Here is a 21,089-nt window from a genome sequence, read left to right on the forward strand (position 1 = left end):
CCCACCAGTTGATCAGAGCAACTATGCAAATTAACCCAACAAATATGGCGGTTAATTTGCATACACAGGTGTGGAGTGAAGACTGAAGGCTCTGGCCGGAGTGAAGACTGAAGACTGAAGACTAAAGAGGCTGGCTTCTCTGCTGCTGCCGGACCAAAGGCCTGGGTCCCGGGTGCCGGAGGAAAACCGGTGCGAGCAGCCAGGGGAAGGAAGGCCTATTGAGCAAATCTTCGTGCAACGGGCTTCTAGTAGAATAATAAGCCTAAATTCATCATAGAAAAATCTATACTAATAAAAGGGTAATATGCTAATTAGACCAGGAAACCTTCTGGGAGGCCTTTCAGACAAAGCCATGGTGGCAAGGCCGAGGCAGAGGTGGTTAGGGGTGATCAGGCCAGGAGAAGAAGGCAGTTGGGGTGAGCAGGCCAGTGTGGGGGAGCACGGGGAGCAGTTGGGGTGAGCAGGCCAGCAGGGAGGGGCAGTTGGGGTCAATAAGGCCGGGGGGGTGGGGTAGTTGGGAGTGATCAGGCTGGCAGGGAGGGGGAAGTTGGGGGAAAGCAGGCAGGTAGGGAGGGGGCAGTTGGAGGAGTTGGGGGCAAGCAGGCCGGCAGGTGGGGTCAGTTGGGGGCAATCAGGCTGGAAGGGGTGACTGTTGGGAGTGAGTAGGCTGGTGGGGGGCCAGTTGGGGGTGATCAGGCCAGTGGGGGGGCAGTTGAGGGCAAGCAGGCCAGTGGGGCAGGCAGTTGGGGGCGATCAGGCCAGCAGGGGGGCAGTTGGGGGCAAGCAGGCTGGCAAGGGGTCTATTGGGGTGAGCAGGCTGGAGGGGGGGCAGTTGGGAAGATAAGGCTGACAGGCAAAGTGGTTAGGGATGATCAGGCAGGCAGGCAGGTGAACGGTTAGGAGCCAGCAGTCCCGGATTGTGAGAGGGATGTCCGACTACCTGTAGGATCGGGCCTAAACCGGCAGTCGGACACTCCCCGAGGATCCCAGATTGGAGAGGGTGCAGTCTGGGCTCAGGGACGCCCACCCCCCCACATGAATTTCGAGCACTGGGCCACTAGTGCTATGTAATAAAAGGCTAACATGCAAATTAACCGAATGATGGAACGACAGGTCACTATGATGCGCACTGACCACCAAGGGGAAGACACTCAATGCAGGAGCTGTCCCCTGGTGGTCAGCGCACTCCCACAAGGGGAGTTCCACTCAGCCAGAAGCCCTGAGCCGGGCTCACAGCTGGCAAGAGCAGCGGTGGTGGCGGGAGCCTCTCCCTCCTCCGCAGCAGCACTAAGGATGTCCAACTGCCAGCTTAGGCCCACAGGCAGTGGGCCTAAGCCATCAGTTGGACATTCCCCAAGGGCTTCTAGGCTGCAAAAGGGCACAGGCCAGGCTGAGGGAACCAGGCCTCTAGTATTTTGAATAATTTGCCTTAAAATTTCCCAGGCTGGAAGGTTTTATATTAAAATTTTCTCTGATAATGCCTAGGTACTTTTACCTCTTAGAAACAGAGATTTCTTATTAATGTAACAGAAGAAGATTTACTTTTAGTGTTGAATTTATTTTTAAGCAAAAACAGTATTCCTGGAGAAGAGGCAAAAATGATCTTTAAAGGGTTTCAGGAGCAGAGTCTGACAACATATGGGTAAAATCAAGCTACAATCTTCTCATAAAATTGCATTCTTGAGCCTTCTTAATCTTTTCCATTCATTTTTTATAATAGTTGACATTAAAGACATGAAATATGTCAAAAGGCAACAAGAAATCAGGTTTAGATAGCTTCCTATGGACCCAGCACCCATACTGGATTTGAGTTTGCTTTCCCAAGCTGCTCTGCATGCCGCTGATGAGAACAGGAGCTTTGGGAATGACAGAGTTCTCCTGGGCTCAGGAGCAGCTGAATAAACGCATGCTCACAAACCTCAAAAGGAAAATCTACAAAGGGCATTCATGGCTATAAAAGATTCATTCACATCTTCTAAGTGCTTTCTAGATTTTAGGCAAAGGTTTCATTCTCTCACTATGTAAATCAGACTAACAGGTCAGGATTCCCTTTCAAGATCAATGATTTTAGTACTTCCTGTTTGATACAAGGACTTCACAGTATCTTTGAGCATAATTACAACCTAAACATGTCTTCCCAAGTCAATCCCAAACAAAAAACACCAAAAAAAACCCACACACACTATTTACATTCAGTGTAAGCTGATCAAAATTGTTTGAGAATTGTTTGTTTACTTGCCTTAGTGCAACTTTCTCCCCAGTTAAATTATAAGCTCCTTAAGTGTTTATAAATACTTTATCTTTACTTTCTTGATAATGCCTAACACAATGTCTCACTCACATATGAGCCTTGAAAGAAATATGTTATTTCACCATAATTAACTGTATTTAATTTTTTCTGAAAATGCAGATTCTGGAATTGTCTAGCATTTGTTGCTTTTCTTATGGTGTTTACTTTTATTGGACTTCTAATTCCTGCACATACGTATTTATATGTATCATTTTCTGATATATACTATTCATTAAATATCTACTTCACACTTATTGTTTTAAGGTAAGAACATCATTTAAAGTTTTCTGTTTATAAAACACTGAATAAACCTGAAGATATTCTTTTAAATAACAAAAATGTTTCATTCCTTAGAATGAAAATTTGATTCATAAACTTTCCAAAGAATTATCAGCAAATTAGTGCTTAGCTGTGTTTTTCTGTTTGTTTTGTTTTTAGTTTTTAACTTCATTTTAAAGCAATGCAAGACCTCTGTAAGATTTCTTAAGATTAGAAAAAAGAAAAAAAATTATAATTTTGCTACCTAGAGGCAACCCTATTAACATTTGTTTCATTTCATCCACTAGTTTTTCTTTTTCTTTGAGGGTTCATGAAGTTAAACACCTATCATAATTTTTTTTAAAAAGATGTTCTTTATTTGCTTAATATTTCATAACAAATAATTTCCTAGTAATCATAGTTGGAAAGAGGTTTTTAAAATCATAAGGAAGTTCTCTTTGTAAATGTCTTTTTTGCTCAAATAATTTTTGTTGGCCCTTTTACAGTATGAAGAGGCAGGAAAAAAGTCTGCCTATGTAGGTGAAAAGGAGATGACAGAGAGAGAAAAAAACCAGTATAACTAGAGCCCCATCATTAAACTGTTAACATTCTACTTCCATTTAGGAAAATCAGTTGGGAGTTGATATCAAGTTGGCTAGTGCCAAGTAAATGAAAATTAGTCCCAAATTATCAGATACAATTAGTATAAAATATAGGAATGATATATAAGTGAAAGAAGAAATATAAATGAGTTGACCAATATTGTACAGATTCAGTAAGATTTAAGTTTACAAAGAAAAAAAAAAGAACTTTTGGCCCTACTTCTTATTCATTTAATTTACTTTTAATTTCTTTTGGGATCCCAGAACAGAATATCCTATATAATAAAAGGCTAATATGCAAATTGACCAAATGGCAGAACGGCCTGTCGTTATGACATGCACTGACCACCAGGGGGCAGACGCTCAATGCAGGAGCTGCCCCCTGGTGGGCAATGCACTCCCACAGGGGGGATGTGGGACTGATGACTTAGGCCCACTCCCGAGGGCTCCAGGACTACAAGAGGGGCACAGGCTGGGCTAAGGGATACAACCCACCGAGTGCATGAATTTTGTACACCAGGTCTCTAGTATATAAATAATTTACAAAACATCTCAAACTTTTTCTTTTCTGCTTGAAAAAGCACCACTAAAAGTGATGTGAAATTTTCCTACTGCTCACCCTACAGGAAGAAACAAAGATGAATGGCATTTTCTTGGCATGCCCAAGGGCATTTTATGGAATGTCCTTTGGCCTTCCTTTGACACTATGTACATAGAAGATGTCCCATTTGTCTTAGAGTTGGCAATTCCACAGGGAATAGATGGGAAGGAATAGAGTAGGGTGAAATGAAAAGAACTTTCTATTATAAGGATAACTTTTAAAAATTTGTTTTGTCTTTTAGACTTCTGGTCTTTCTATTATTGAGCCCTCTTCTGTCTAGACTTGGTGATGGGTTCAGCTGGCGCTGGGCATTCATAATGGTCTGGAGTGAAATGAGAGGTTTGCCTAATGTAACGATGGCCCTTCTGCTTGCCTACTCTGACCTTTCTGTTGGAACTGAGAGGGAAAAATCGCAAGTAAAAGAACATATGTCCTTATTTATTTGAAAACTTAATTAAAACTGTTGTTGTATACTAAAATGTGCTTTTAAAAAAAACTGTATTGTGGAAAGTATCACATATGCCCCTTTATTTTCCCCATTGACACCTCCTAGCCTGCCCCTGTCCCCCACCCAAGGCTAAACTATGCTTTTGTAGTGAGGTAGCTTAACCCCACTTGGACTGTGGGAGTGATTTAACTATGATGGCAAGAATGGACAGAGGAGGAACAACTGGAAACTTCCCTCTTCCCCATTCTAGCTTGGGGATCCCTAAGTCCCTTCTTCACACTCCTAAAAAATAGTTTATTATGAAGGTTGAAGGAATAAAAACATATAAATCATTTAAAATAGTATCTGAGCCTGGCTGGTGTAGATCAGAGGTTGAGCATCAATCTATGAATCAGGAGATCATGATTCAATTCCCGGTCAGGGCACATGTTCAGGTGGTGAGCTTGGTACCCAGTAGGGGGCTTGCAGGAGGCAGCCAATCAATGATTCTCTCTCATCATTGATGTCTCTATCTCTTTTTCCTTCTCCCTTCCTCTCTAAAAAATAATATAGGATGCCCTAGTCAGTTTGGCTCAGTGGATAGAGCATCGGCCTGTGGACTGAAGAGTCCCGGGTTCAGTTCCAGTCAAGGGCACATTACTAGGTTGCAGGCTAGAACCCCAATAGGGAGTGTGCAGGAGGCAGTCAATCAATGATTCCCTCTCATAATTAATATTTCTATCTCTCTCTCTTTCCCCCTTCCTCTCTGAAATCAATACGAATATATTAAAAATAATAATATATGATATAAAGTATGTACTCAATAAATGTTTTTATTTTTACTTACTCCTAATGCCTGTATAAGTAAGTATACACTTATGTCAAACCATGTGTCCTGATTTTTAGTTTGGTTCCAAAAGCATGGATGAAATATATGGGGTAAGATAGAGAATCCCCAGAGTACTTTCATCACATCTGATAGCCAAATTCTCGCCTCCATGAGCATCTATTATCACAGTATAACCTAGCTTAATTTACACTGGTAAATACAAAAGATATTATATGAAATTGTCATCAATACTTTGTATTTTTCAATTCTAGGTATTATTTCATGGAGTGTCAGTATGCTTAATCACCCTGATTGTCAATAGAATTATTTTGCCAATGGTAGTTAGTAAACTAGGTAAGTTTACTAATTAGTATTCTGAATGAAGAGAGAAGTATTCTAAATATGCTAAAGAATTGGTAAAAATGAAGAAAGAAGCTATATAAATGCAAATCAACAATGTCTTATTGAAGCGGAAATTGGTCCTCTATGTAAAGTCATATGAAAGGTTTAGGCCAACAACCTTTTTATTTATTTTTTTAAAATTACTTACTTACATTAGTCCAGTTTAAGTAACATAATACAGTAAGTTTATTCAGTTATCTGACAAACTTATATTGAGAGCCTTCTATATGCCAGGAACAATTTAACTGACAGTGATGCATTATGAAGACTGACCGGATTTCTGAGTTGATAGAGCTTACATTGGAGATAAGTAAACAGTCAGTAAAGAAGTCAAATAAGGTAATATCAAAGTAAACAAACCACATGTAAATACATTTAAAAACACAACAGGTAAGTAAATTACTGAGGAAGCCATATGTTTAATTAATATATGATTAAGGTCTTAAAAAGGCCACTCTAGTTCTGTGGATAACTGATTGGGAAGAGGTGGGTGGTAAGGAGAATGGAAGTAGAAATAACAACTTTAGGAGGATGTCTGCATAATATAATGTGCCTGTTTTAAGTCCCTACTTTTTTAACAATTGAGAAAATGAGACTTAGAGAGTTGAAAGTCCTTGCCCAAGGTCATACTACTAGGTAATGGCAGTTAAGAACTAGAAACATATTTCCTTGATGCTTTTAATCCATTATATTCTTAACTGTTCTATTACCCTTTTTATGATACATGGAGTTTTCACTTTAATGACATATTTTTTTTCAATATGAAATTTCATCTTTATGGATAATACTACCCAATCTCCCTTCCTTCCTCATATTTGGAACAAAATCGTTTTCCCTTTCTTCCCCTCCCCCCTAAATTATGTGAACCTTAGCATAGTAAAATGGGAAGAACAGATTAAAGAGTAAACATTTTTCAAAAAGTATTAGATGTTCTACTTAGTAGCTAGATAAACCTAAAATTCTTAGTGTGGAGCATCTGTTTATTTGCACTGAGAGCAGTGAACATTTGCTCATGAAACATTATTGCTTTCCAAACAAGCTTCTATGGCTCAAAAAAGGAATTTATATCTGATAGCAAGAGTACTTCAAACCTTAATGAGGTCTGGAGATATATATGGGGATAAATATATATCATACATATCATATATATGATTTTACATATAGGTAGGATATATATGTACACATACTCTGTATATGTGTATGTATCTGTGTACATTATTTACATATATTTATGTATATACCTATATGACATGTACAGATATAGATGATGAATATGCAGTTCAAGGGCCTGAGAACCAGGAAAGGCAATGATATAAATTGCAGTCCAAATCCGAAGGCAGGGGAGGATCAATTTCCCACCTTAAAGACCATCAGTCAGAGAGAGTGAATTTTATTTTGTTCAGCCTTTTGTTCTATTTAGGCCTCCAACAAACTGGAGAGGTCGGACCACATTGAGAACGGCAATCTGCTTTACTCAGTCTGCCAATTTAATCCCCTGTCTCCTCATCTATTAAACTGGGAAAAGAGACTCACCTCAAAAGGTGATCAAGATGATAAAAACAAAACTTAATACGTGCAAAGAGCATATGATAAGGACTCAATAAATTAGTTATTAGGGGGAGTATGAAAGTAGAAAATTTTGAAATTGTTATTGTTCCTATTATTAAACAATTTATGTTGAGTGTTTAATTAAAAAAAACTATTTAGTACATACAGTCAGAACAAAAGGAAGCTTTATAATTCAGATTAAAAGGGTGATGTTCCTTCTATTTATAAATGTGCTCTTTGTATCAAAGGTCTGCGTGATGTCACATCAACAAAATATAAGTCACTTTATTATACATTTCAACATTTTCAAGAGATAACCAAATCTGCAGCCTCCGCACTCAAATTTGATAAAGATCTTGCTAATGCAGATTGGAACATGGTTGAGAAAGCGATTATATTTCAAAACCCATATGCAGTAAGCAAGTAATATCTTTAACTTATCCCTTCAGAGTAGGTATGATTGTCCTTAAGTAGAAAAAATGTTGCAAATATTAATTCACAATTTTAATACTTACAATTGACAGAAATGTTGTATTGGTAACTCCTTATTCACCATAATAGTTAGGAGAGGATCTTAGGGAATTTTGTGATCACTGTGGGGCAAAGTAGAAGTGACAACCTCTTTAATTACACACAAATATATGTTGTAAATTCAAAACAAGGAGCAGTGTTGCCGCATTCCCCAGAGGTTCAGATTCAGTAGGTCTGTGGAGGAATCTAAAAATGTTCATTTCTAACAATTCCCAAGTGATGCAGATGCTACTGGGGAAACATAATTTCAGAACCACTGGCTTAAAGTGTGATTATATATGCAGTAGCTTTTATAAACTGTCAACAATGCCAAGTAAAGATAAAGATATGCTATAACTCTTTCCTCCCCAAACTGGCAATCATTTTATGTCTAGATAACTGTGCAAGTAATCTTGAACATTTTTCTGTATCTAGAAAATTTTCTATAATTTTTCAAACCAAACTGGGGTGTGACTTGCTCAAGGTTTATGCTAAACTATGTTAATATTCATGTATTATTTATTTGGTTTTGATTTGTGTTTTACTTAGTTAAGCCAAGGAGAAACAACAGAACATCAAAAGGTGAACTGTCCAAACTGTAACACAGAAATAGATGAGACCCTTAACATTGAAGCAATGGAGCTGGCCAACAGGCGTATTCTGTCAGCACAAATAGTTAGTACTCATTAAACACTTCTGCAAGTACTTTAGACCTAACATTATACTGAGAACTTCTCCCTTGCTGAAGATAATCTTGATTATACTCACCTGCATAGCTTAATATATTGTTTACAAAGGCAAAGGGAAATTTGACATTGTCTTAGGAATCTGCTTGACTGCAAAAAAAATAAGAGGGAGGGAGGGAGGGAGGGAGGGAGAGAGAGAGAGAGAGAGAGAGAGAGAGAGAGAGAGAGAGAGAGAGAATAATCACTTAAATTAGCTTAAGTCAGTGGTTCTCAACCTGTGGGTCATGAACCCTTTGGCGGTCAAACGACCCTTTCACAGGGGTTGCCTAAGACCATCCTGCATATCAGATGTTTACATTACAATTCATAACAGTAGCAACATTACAGTTATGAAGTAGCAATGAAAATAATTGGGTCACAACATGAGGAACTGTATTTAAAGGACCAGAAGGTTGAGAACCACTGGCTTAAGTAAAAGGTGTTTTATTATGAGAAACTGGCAGTTTCACAGGTCCCAACGGCAGGAAACATAGCTGAGCTCAACCTTCAGATGTGTTATGCAGTCAGTTCCAATCACTAGCTATCTCTGGGTCCAAACCAGTTTTTCATGAGAGGATACCACCAAATTCACTAACAACTGCAAGTATAAGGTACTATCTATTTATATAAAAGCCAAGTGACCGGTACGACTGGAATGACCAGTCACTATGACGCACACTGCGGTGGCCAAATGGCCCAATCGAGGCCCCGATCACCCCCCACCCCCAGACCTCCTGTGGTCCCTCCCCCCAGCTGGCCTGGCCTCCAATTAGCTCCCCATCCCCTGATGGGGGGCAGGGCCAGCCAGCCAACCTCCTGCATCCTCTCCCCCTGGCCAGCCCAGCCCGATTGGCCCCCATTGGAGTGGGCCTGCTGGACCCCACCCATGCAAGAATTTGTGCACCGGGCCTCTAGTGTTTTTGTATAAAATCTTGAGTAAAATTTAGAGAAATTGTGTAACACAGCAGCATGCAGGATTCTGTGGGAAACTGCCAGCAGCCTAGTTACCATTTTCTATTCAGGGCAGAACACTGACCAGTTGCCATGCCTCCTCCTCTAGACATGTTCCTGGTGGGCCTTCCACATTGCACATGGGGCTGTCAGGCATCTCTCAGCTCTGCCAGTCATACAGGGTTCCACGCATTCTACTTTCTCCGGCAGTGACCCCGGGAGACAAGCTGAGTCTGAAAGGCAGCTTTTCCGAGGACCTAAATACTTTCTTTAAGGAAGTGAGGGGGCACCATGAAGGGTGAACTTATGCCCGGATGGTGCCATGTTTCACCAGCAGGTTTTAGGAGATCATGTCTTTGAATCTCTTCCAGATTTTTAATTTATTTCAGGAAAATATAGGATTCAGGAACCCTTAAAGCAATGCAGGAGATTCCATTTTGAATCTCACTTTCATTGTTAATTTGCTGTGTGACTCAGGACTTCCTCACGTCAGTCTTTATCCTTCCTATCTGTAAAACAGAAAACTTAAGCTAACTAAATAACCTTGGATTCTTTCTGCTTGTGAAATCCTTTGTTTTTGCAAGATACACTCCATGTACCCTCTTGATTTTTTGCCTTAAACACTTGTTTTCTACTATTATATCTTGTTGATTTAGTGCTATGTATGGTTTTTAACCAGGAAATACTATTTTTCCAAAGTAGGTTGGATCTCTCTGCTCTAGATTTTCATCTCACTTCACATATTTTTAGTTCTTCTTCCTTCTAGATATATTTTCATGTTTATCTCAGTTTGTCAACTTGGTTCCTGCAATATCAATTCTAATGTTCACTGCTCTTAACCATAATATTTATTAGTCTATTAAAGTTTTCAAAGCTTTGGGAATGTCTATTTAAATCTCAGCCAGCCCTTTTTAACTGAGGCAATATCTTCTCCACTATTGTTCATTAGAAGAAGCAGCACAGCATGACAAAGCCTGGTATAGGAGGAGCAATATGCCATATGGGCTCAACAGGAGACAGGCTTATATTCAGAGAAAACTGATGTGCTAATGTGATTTTGGGAAATCTACTTAACTCCCTGAGCCTCAGCATTCTCATCTATAAAATACATATTAGAATACCTTCCTCACAAGCCCGTTGCAAGAATTAAATGTTTGTTTAAAACACATATATCAGTAGCACAATACTCTCCAGGTCCATCCATGCTGTTGCAAATGGTAAGAGTCCCTTCTCTTTTACAGCTGCATAGTAATCCATTGCGTAAATATACCACAGTTTCTTTTATCCATTCATCTGCTGATGGGCACTTGGGCTGTTTCCAAACCTTAGCTATTATAACTCACACTGCTATGAACATAAGGGTGCATATATTCTTTCTGATTGATGCTTTAAGGTTTTTAGGATATATTGCAAGAAGTGGGGTCACTGGGTCAAATGGGAATTCCATATTTAATTTTTTGAGGAAACTCCATACTGTTTTCCACAGTGGCTGCACTCGTCTGCATTACCACCAGCAGTGTACTAGAATTCCCTTTTCTCTACATCCTTGCCAACATTTATGGTTTGTTGATTTGTTGATGGTAGCCATTCTGACAGACAAGTGTGAGGTGGTACCTCATTTCGTTTTCATTTGCATCTTTCTGATGCTTAGTGACTGAGCGTTTTTTTCATATCACTTGAGCTTCTGTATGTCCCCTTTGGAGAAGTGGCTATTTAGGTCCTTTGCCCATTTACTAATTGGATAGTTTGTCTTTCTTTTGTTAAGTTGTATGAGTTCCTTATATATTTTGGATATTAACTTCTTACTGGATGTATCATTTGCAAATGTGTCCTTTCAGGCAGTGGGCTCTCTTTTCACTTTGCTGATGGTTTCTTTTGCTTTGCAGAAGCTTTTTATTATTATGCTAAACAAAATAAGCCAGTCAGAGAAAGGTATCACATGAACTCACTCATATGTGGAATCTAATGAACAACATAAACTGATGAACAAAATAGATCCAGAGAGATAGAACCATGAACAGACGATGAATTTCAGAGGAAAGGTGGAGGTAGGGGGTTGGGGAGGAGAGATTACCTCGGGAATTTATATGGGCATGTGCATAGCCCATGGACACAAACAATAGTGTGGCAAAGGCTTGGGAGGGGCAGGTACAGGAAGGAGGTGGGTCAATGGGGAAAACAGATAAACAACAACAAAAAACAAAGGGGACATCTGTAATACTTTTAACAATAAAGATAAATTTGAAAAGAGAGAGAGAGAGAGAGAGAGAGAGAGAGAGAGAGAGAGAGAGAGATCCGTTAATTCAATAGTATAGTAGACAGGTCAATAAATGGCAGTTACTTTTAGAATCAACCATTCTCTAAATTCTTCTTACATTTCGGTGTGAATTATATTTTAAGAATTAATATTTTTCTAGTAACTGCTTTATCATTTGTGTTGCTTTCATGAGTTCATATCATTTTCATCTTCCTTATTTTTCCATAAGCTACAGTGTTAATCTTTGAGAATACAGAATGTATTTAAATCTCACATTACTTTGTAAGTATTTTAATTAAATTTGAGGAGAAAAATGCTATGCTATTGAATTCCCTCACCTTCAAATCCAGTTCTATTTCTTCCTAGCATGCACTAGAATCAAAACCATGTTTTAATATCCATAAATGATTGGGCAGATAGAATGTATTCAATGGAACCCAGGAATCTTTAGTTATAGCAAAGATTCCAATTTTGGAAGTTGGTCTACACAATTATTTTCAACGCACTGAGGCCAGCAGCAATGTCATACAGGGGTTTCCCCCGCACAAGCCTGAAGCAGAGTGGACTCTCAATACATGGACTGAAAGGATGAATGAATGTGTCCTGCAAGACAGTAGCAGTTCATTTAATGCGAATAATAGACTGGACACCACAGAGTTCTGTTGTCAAAATATGTGTATCAGGATCCTTCACTGTACAATTCCTCAGAGCTTTTAATAATCTAACGTCCATTACAAACTTTTAAGATAGGAATGCGGCTTTCAGTAGTTCCCATAATTATCTGGCCACAGAACTCCATTTATTTTGGCAAGTGTAATTAACATCTAGAAGGACCCCCGTTTCCTACAGAACCAGTTGGGTTCTACCCACTGCTCAGACCTAACTTTTACACTCATGAGCTATCCAGACCTATCTCATGGTCTGTACTCTGTAAGAGAGCTTCTTTTTATAAAGATATAGATTCTTTGGGGATTTTTACTTCTTTCTCACAGATTATTTTTCCATTAAAGTGAATAAAAAGTTGCCATTGTTATTCACGCTGTATCATGATGTGACTCGACTTTCAGGCAAGCTACCAGAGACAATACAGGAATGAAATTCTGTCCCAGAGTGCGGTCCAGATGCTGGTGGGCGCAGCAGGAAGCTTTGGTGAGAAGGGAGAGTAAGTACATTGTCAGGAGAAAATTTCCATACTCCTAATGTTAGAAATTGTGCAAGATTTTTTTCTTGCTTTTGTCTGATAAGTTGGGATCATCCAGTATTATGTGTGGAAGCCCGTGTCTGCTCTATGCCCCACAACCAGGCCAGACAGCCTACACTGGGTTTTCTTGACTTGCTCTACTCGTTCAGACCTCTGCACATATGAACAAGCTACTCCTTCTTACTAAGATGCTCTGCCCTTTCTCCTTTGCTTCCTAAAAAGCTAAACTACAATAAACTGCTCTCTCTCTCTCTCCCTCTCTCTCTCTCTCTTTTTCTCTCACTAATCAAATGTCTCACTAAGTCAAAAACTTTCTTGATCCCTATAGGCACATCTTCCCACAACACACCCTCTCTGAATTTTCAGCATACACCTGTAATGATTTCTTTAGATTAAGTCTCCACAGTAAGCAGTGAGTTCCTCAAAGTCAGGGTCTTAGGGATTACCCTAAGGTTACCCCCTGTGGGAGGATGAAGGCAACAAAGCCTAGATACACCTTTGTTTTGGTCTATACTCCTGGTACTAAGGACACCAAAATTCCCTGCTCAAATGAATCTACGTTTATTTATGGGGTTGTATTCTTGGACCTTTTCCCATGAGCCATCACCTTAAAAGCAAACTGGGCCTTTAGTGTATAAACCTAAGAGGTGTGGTAGCCTGGTGTCCACTCACAGTACCACTGGTTTGTGGTACCATGAGAGAGAAAGACAATGTGGGATGAGAAGCAGCCAGACACTGGAGCATGTTCTTGCTAGAGTTCAAGTACAAATTTTCAGAGTCTATGAGTTTTAATTCAAGCCTAGCCATGCAAATCATATGTCAAGATAGAAAGATAAAATATCTTATTTAAAATTTTGGTTTCTTGGTTAATAATGTTTAAATATTTCACATATAGTGCAAGGCTCTCCATTTGCCCTATTGCTCCAAGCCCTTCAAATGCTTAGGAGACCTGAGTGGTGGTAGGGTAGTTCAGGAAGAGGGCTGGGCAAACGTAGTCAATTTAAAACAGTATGATGTATACTTTTCAAAGAGTGAATAAATGACATGCTGAAAGCATTATCACTTCATTGTCTATGAAAGGTTAATTAAAACAAAACAAAACAAAACAAAACAAACAATACAGAGCAGTTCAGCCCACTGCCTTGATTTTTCCTCTTTAAAATCCTCCAAGAAGGTAGAAGCAGCATAAGTCTATGAATAAATGGACACAAAGAAGATGTCAACAGTGGGAGAAGGGGGTTAAAGAGGTGCAAAAATTCATAGTAGACAATTAAGGCAAATTTTGGAATATATTACATTTTTATTCACACATGTAAGAGATACTAGTAAATATTGAATACTAATATACACAGAATTATATGCCAGGCACTGTGGGATATATCAAGATTAGTGAAATGGCGTTCCAATCTCCAGAGACTTTCTATTAATTACACTTGTAATTGAGTACTTGCTCATTTGCTTGGCTGTCTTGGAGTTGATTTTGCCATTTGCTGATGATTCTTACCAGTAACCCCATGTTTTGGGGTGTCTTGTGGCAAGAAAAAAAAATCTAAGGAGAGAAAGAGTATCAGGTTTAAAAAGGAGTACCAAGACCTGTGCTAAGTGCCTGTGTAATTACCTAAGAAATAATATATTGAATAAAGAGCTTTTATTAAGTTTTGTTTCAGATACAGTCTTAAACATTTAACATGTATTACCAATTTTATGTCTAAAATCCTATGAGGTGAATGCCATTGTTATAATCTTCATTTTGCAGATGAGGAAAGTGAGCCCCAGTGAGATTAAATAAATTACCCAATGTTATTTGTCTAAGAAATTACAGAGCTTAGATTTGAAGCTAAATTGTCTTACTATGCAGTTAAAAAGATCATACTCTTTTCCTAATATGGGTCAAACAGTGAACAGTTGATATAAAAATAGGACTGCAGGAGCCTGAATTACTTAATTTGGGCTGTAAAATGTCATGTACTTACTGATATTACAGAATTTTAGGATTCATTAGAACTTTTAAAATTATCATACCTTAGATATTAATTCCTTCAGGAAGGTTTCCTGATTCCCCATGACTTTATTCAATGTGCCTCCCCACAAAAGAAAATAAATGTGCCCCCTTTGTGGGTCTGGCTTGTCCTCTTATAGATTATCTCCATATCAACATTTACTACACTTTACTGCAATTGTTTTTGCATGTTTTACTTCACTACTCTGCTAAATCCTTGAGGACAGAAACCAGTATTTGTGTGTGGCTTATGGTTTATTCCCCAGAATGTAGCAACCATAATAGGTGTCCAATAAATAATTTAAAAATTAGGAATGAATCAAGTCATATACACATTAGTGATTTTTTAAATGTAATTCCCATGTTATTATATTGAATCATAGAGAATTGAGTGATTTTATTTTTTTCTCAATTACATCAGTTTTCCTATAGCAGATAAATTGCCCAATTTTCAGAGTGTGAACATTATAATCAACTAGAGGCCTGGTGCATGGATTCATGCACTTGTGGGGTCCCTCAGGCTGGCCTGCATCCTCTTGCAATCCAGGACCCCTCAGGGGATGTTGAACTGCTGGTTTCGGCCAGATCCCCACAGGCCAGGCTGACATCCCCCGAAGGATGTAGTAGTGCGCAAAGCGGCAGATGGCCAGGGAGGAGCCTGAGCAGGGGCCGGGCACCATGCCATTCCTGGTCATTCTGGCCCCACTGCACCTGCTACTGCTGCCTGGTAGCACTGCCACGGAGGCAGGAGAGGCTCAGGCCAACACAGCTACGCTCACCAGCCATGAGCCCAGCTTCTGGCTGAACGGTGCTCCGCTGTTGGAGTGCACTGACCACCAGGGGGCAGCTCCTACATTGAGCATCTTCCCCCTAGTAGTCAGTGCACATCATAGCTACCAGCCGACCGGCTGGCTGGTCAAGTCGTTGACCGATCGCTTAGGCTTTTATATATATAGATAGGAAGGACAAGGTCCGCCTTTGAACTTAAGTCACCAATGACCTTCCATTAAGCCATTTTTTAATGTAGGACCTCAGACCCAAGGACAAAACTCTATCCTCCTTCTATGGAAGACAATAAAAGTATCTGGACAGCAACAGGTAAGTTCCTCATAAAACCAAACAAGACCAAATCATAGCACACAGATCTAAGCTGTCTCAATAGAAAAGTCAGAAGAAAACTACAGACAAGTGCCACCAAAGTGTCTTTTGGGGGGTTATTACCACTGAATTCTCCAAGAAACCATTTTAACTCTTAATCTACCACTTGTATTTTCCCCATAAATTCCTTGGCTACTTGCCCAAAAGGTGAAAGAAAGGAGATGAGAGGATATGTAAGATTGGCTGGATGTTTCATAATACTTTCTCATTTAATTATCCCAGGCTAACATAGGTATTTTTACCTCCATTTTACAGAGCAAACAGGTTAATGAGGTAATTTGTTCATTGCCAAACCAGATAATGGGGTTCACAACATGAAAACCCATATGTAGTTGAATCCCAAATATTTGAACTAAGGTATGCTTTCTATTCCTGAACCTTGACCTCTCTACCATTTTAAACCATGTATCTCCAGATTTTTATACTCTCTGTTTAATAAGTGAGCCCCACATATTAAAATTCATAATTGTATGTCTGTTGTATCTATAACTTTGAGACTTGAAACTATGCCCCTGAAAATGTCTCATTTCCAGTCATCACTGGGCAAAATAGTATTTTTTCTTTCTGTCAATACTGCATTCAACTTATCCCAAAATTTAAAAGCATATTTAAAGATTTCTCTTTTTTTAGGTATATGAGTCTTGAAACAATAAAGAATTATTCTGAAAGCAAAACAATTCTTACCTTTGTTAGAAAAGTATTGCTCAATTGGGTATATAATACTAAAAAGGAAAAAGGGGTCCCATCAAGGTAAGTGAAATTTCTGAATCATAATGATAATTTTATGTTTAATTTCTTTAACATAAAAAATTGTTTTTCACAGCTTGTAGACAATTTTGAAATCAGGAAGTATGAGTCCATCAACTTTTCTTTTTCAAGATTGGTGCAGCTATTTAGGGTTACTTGCAATTGTATATGAATTTTTAAAATCCTCACCTGAGGATATTTCTACTAATTTTTGACAGAGGGAGAAGGAGAGAAAAAAACATCAATTGGTTGCTTCCCATATGTGCTCCAATCTCCCTGAAACCTGGGTATGTGCCCTGATAAGGAATCGAATCCTCAACCTTTTGGTGTATGGGACGATGCTCCCATCAACAAATATAAAATATTTGTATATATCCACACCGGCCAGGGACATATACAAATATTTTTAATTAGCTTGTTTATATCTGGGGAAAAAATGCCCATTAAGATATTCATAGGAATTGCAAAGAATATGTTGACAGCTTTGGGTAGAATTGCCCTCTTAGCAACATTAAGCTTTCCAATTTGTGAATATGGAATGACTTTTCATTTACTAAGATTTCTAATTTCTCTCAGATATGTCTTACCATTTTCATTGTACAAGTTTTCATCAAATTTATTTTTTCACCTTTTCTTCAGTTAAATATAATCTTAAGTATTTTTTTCCTTTTTTAATGCCTTCATAATTAATTTTTTCTTAATTTAATTTTTGTATTATTTATTCCTAGTATATAGAAATACAACTGATTTTTAATATATATTTTAAAGGTTTCCTTTAATATGTTTTTTTAATTGATTTCAGACAGGAAGGGAGAAGGATAATGAGGTAGAAACATCAGTGATCAGAGAGAATCATTGATCGGCTGCCTCCTGCACACACACACTGGGATGGATCCCAAAATCCAGCATTTGCCCTGTGACTTCCTGGTTCATGGGTCAATGCTCAAACAGTGAACCACACTGGTCAGCTGATTTTTTTTTTTAGCATATTTTATTGATTTTTTTACAGAGAGGAAGGGAGAGGGATAGAGAGTTAGAAACATCGATGAGAGAGAAACATCGATCAGCTGCCTCCTGCACACTCCCCACTGGGGATGTGCCCGCAACCAAGGTATATGCCCTTGACCCAAATTGAACCTGGCACCCTTGAGTCTGCAGGCTGATGCTCTATCCACTGAGCCAAACCAGTTAAGGCAGGTCAGCTTGTTTTTATTTATTGATTCTATATCCTGAAGCTTTGCTGAATTCACTTATTAGCTCTCAGTTTGGGGGAATTCTCTAGGATTTTCTGCATATAAGATCCTGTCATCTATGAATAGAGGTAATTTTACTTCTTCCTTTTCAACTTGGATGGCTCTTATGTCTTTTCTTCAACTCAATAGGAGTATCAAAGATTGAGTGTCTAATCCACCACACTCAATAAACAACAAAAGGACATATCTGTGCTATAGTTATTTTAAAGCCTTTAATACTAAATTAAGCTACAACCTTCTGAGTAATTATTTTTGTTGCTGTAAGAAAGAAAGAGAAATTTGAAAACTATAATTGATAGTCAATTTATCTGTTAAACTATCTCCAAAATGCCATTCATCTCAGTAGGTAATACAGATTCTGGAGTTACATGCTATATTTAGAATCCCCTTCTCCATCATTTATTAGCTAAATGAGTTTTTCAGGTCTCAGTTTCCTTATTTGAAAAATAGGTATAATAATATTTTTGTTATATTCTAGAAGCTAACTGATTTATGTAAAGCATCTGGCAAATAGCAGATGCTAAAATATAATAGTTGGGTTCTCCTCTGCTTGATGGGATCATTGTAAAGATTATATAGTGTGTGTAGAAGTCCAGGGATTAGCACTGGGTAGTCATTTAACAAATATTAATGTTTATTACTAAGTGCTCAGTAACATTTCATTGAAAATTGAGTTCTTTAGCTAATGGATAAAGTCATAAATATGGGGATATGGCATTTAAAAAAGAGCAAAAAACATGAAAGGAAACAAATAACCATGGAAAAGAACCAGCAGACTTATATCCCTATGACTTCATAACTGAAATGTTAAAATTAATAAGTGATGGACTCACAAACATAAACAAGTCAATCACCAAAAGAAACTGAACAGAAAAATGGAAAAATACCTATAATTCTTAAAATTAAAAATTCAACTTGAATTATTCAGAATTGAATACAAAATCAACATGATATATCTAATTTGGAGAGATACAACTAGAGTTGAGCAAATAAGAATAAATAGAAAAATGTCAGGACCCTGAGATTTGAAGTGCTAACACTTGGGCGGACAAATTTGAAGAGGCTAAACCCCCATATCCTCATGAACACTCTGGCCTGACAGAAGCAGCTGCCTCTGCCTTGCTGGAGGATGATAGCCTCCCAGCACCTTCACAGGTTACAGACACATCACAAGATAAAGCTTGTCATTGTTTCAGGGTTAGTCTCTACCACCTTTTATTACTTCCAAGGTAATTACCGAGGTCAGATCTTAACACAGCTAGAGGATTCTACAACTTATCAACTGAGGGACTTACAAGACCTAATCAATATCAGAGAACACTAGTAGAACATACGAGAGAATGGATCTTGAGAAGATTGCAATATGAGGCCAGATTATGAAGAATTTCTTGGCATGATGGTCTTATCCATGATGAGCCAAGGTTCAACATGTAGTCAACAAGACTTGGAATTGGTATTATTACATGCCTGAAATGGGTTTTGAAGTTTGACAAGGCCAAAAATCTACAGTAAATGAGGTGCAGATGATAAAAAATTATAATATTTAACTATATTAATTATATGGGAATGAAGAACCAACCACATGACCTCTGGGAAGACTGCAGAACATTTCCCTTCACCAAGGCAACAGTGATAAACTCAATGATAGATGTCTTCTGCAGGACATGGTTAACAATAGTTGAAACAATAGAATTGGTGCTTCAATTCTTTGTCTCCTGCCATTCCTTGGCAGAATGAATGGCAGAAGACAAATGTCAGCACTTAAATGTCAGAGAAAGGATGAGCATACTTTATTTTGTGAGCAGCAAATCAGAGAATGGCTAACAAATAACATAAGTCAAAGGGAAATATTGACAGTTAACTCACTATTACTTGATTTCAAAAGATAGAGAGCTGGTGGGCAAAGGGATGAGATCACATACTGCAATGGAAAATCATGATCCCTCACCTTTCTTCCAGACATAAGTCAGTTCTCAGATCCAGAGCTCTTGAGAAAGGATGGCAACAATACCACAAGTATACAGGAGAAATATTCTCTCAATATACATTTTTTCCAAATGGACCTTTAGGCACTTTACCAGAGTTACTATGCATTGGGAAAAGGAAAATACCTGGATTTTTGTACTTTGAGGATATGGCATCCTATCTAATAATAGACAAATAGGGTAATTAACCATACCTCTGCTATGCTTCCCATTGGCTAATCAGGGAGATATGCAAATTAACTGCCAACCAAGATGGCGGCTGGCAGCCACTCAACTGAAGCGAACATGAGGCTTGCTTGCTCCAGTGATGGAGGAAGCCAAGGTTCCCCGCCTGCCGCAGCCTGGCTCTGAGCTCCTGAAGCAACAGCTCCAAAAGCAACAATGTTTCAATTATAGAAGTTAAACAAACCCCAGATACCTGCTTTCAGCCAGCCGCAGCCTCAGAGCTTGAGTGAGCAGGAAAGCAACAATGTTTCAATTATAGAAGCCAAACAAACTCCAGATACCTGCTTTCAGCAGCCACGGCCTCAGAACTGGAGCCAGCTCTCAGCTCCAGTGACAGCTATAGAAGGTAAATAAATCCCAGAATAAAAAGAAAAAGAAAAAAGAGAGAGGCTGGGAGCTTCAGTCACCCGCCAGCCTGAAAACGGCCCTCAGCCCCTCACCCAGGCTGGCCAGGCACCCCAGCGGGACCCCCACCCTGATCCAGATCACCCTTCAGGGCAAACCAGCTGGTCCCCGCCCGTGCACCAGGCCTCTATCCTATATAGTAAAAGGGTAATATGCAAACTGACCCTAACAGCAGAAAGACTGGGAATGACTGGTCACTATGACACACACTGACCACCAGGGGGCAGATGCTCAATGCAGGAGCTGCCCTCTGGTGGTCAGTGGGCTCCCACATGGAGGAGCTCTGCTCAGCCACAAGCCAGGCTGATGGCTGCCAGTACAGCCGTGGTGGCGGGAGCCTCTCCTGCCTTCTCAGCAGCGCTAAGGATGTCCGACTGCAGTTTAGGCCTGCTCCCCGCTGGCAAGTGGACATCCCCGGAGGGCTGCCAGGCTGCCAGAGGGAGGTCTGATTGCCATCTTAGGCCCAATCCCCTGGGGAGCAGGCCTAAGCCAGCAAGTGGTCATCCCCTGAGGGGTCCCAGACTGCAAGAGGGCACAGGCTGGGCTGAGGGACCCCCCCCCACACACACACCGAGTGCACACATTTTTGTGTACCGAGCCTCTAGTTTAAAATAATACTGATACAAAAAGCTTAAAATCCTATCATAGTCCTCAAGTTAAACTGGGAGCTTTTAGGCTAATGAAGTTTCTGGCTGAGTCTGTCTCATAGAAGTCCA

The 21,089-nt window shown here is 39.3% G+C and overlaps 1 protein-coding gene across 1 annotated transcript in view; it reads left to right on the forward strand.

The window, feature by feature from the left end:
* Nucleotides 1–21,089, forward strand: part of SLC9C1 (solute carrier family 9 member C1) — a gene marked incomplete at its 3' end in the record, with an annotated part of 86,923 nt that overhangs the window by 25,313 nt on the left and 40,521 nt on the right. The window contains exons 8-14 of the mRNA XM_081085990.1: nt 2,411–2,554; nt 3,993–4,167; nt 5,280–5,361; nt 7,206–7,372; nt 8,017–8,142; nt 12,468–12,562; nt 16,389–16,508. Coding sequence (XP_080942116.1) covers nt 2,411–2,554; nt 3,993–4,167; nt 5,280–5,361; nt 7,206–7,372; nt 8,017–8,142; nt 12,468–12,562; nt 16,389–16,508 — 909 coding nt within the window. The remainder of the gene's footprint in view (nt 1–2,410; nt 2,555–3,992; nt 4,168–5,279; nt 5,362–7,205; nt 7,373–8,016; nt 8,143–12,467; nt 12,563–16,388; nt 16,509–21,089) is intronic.

The sequence above is a fragment of the Myotis nattereri genome (genome assembly GCF_964212035.1).
Source record: "Myotis nattereri genome assembly, chromosome: 3".
NCBI lineage: Eukaryota > Metazoa > Chordata > Mammalia > Chiroptera > Vespertilionidae > Myotis > Myotis nattereri.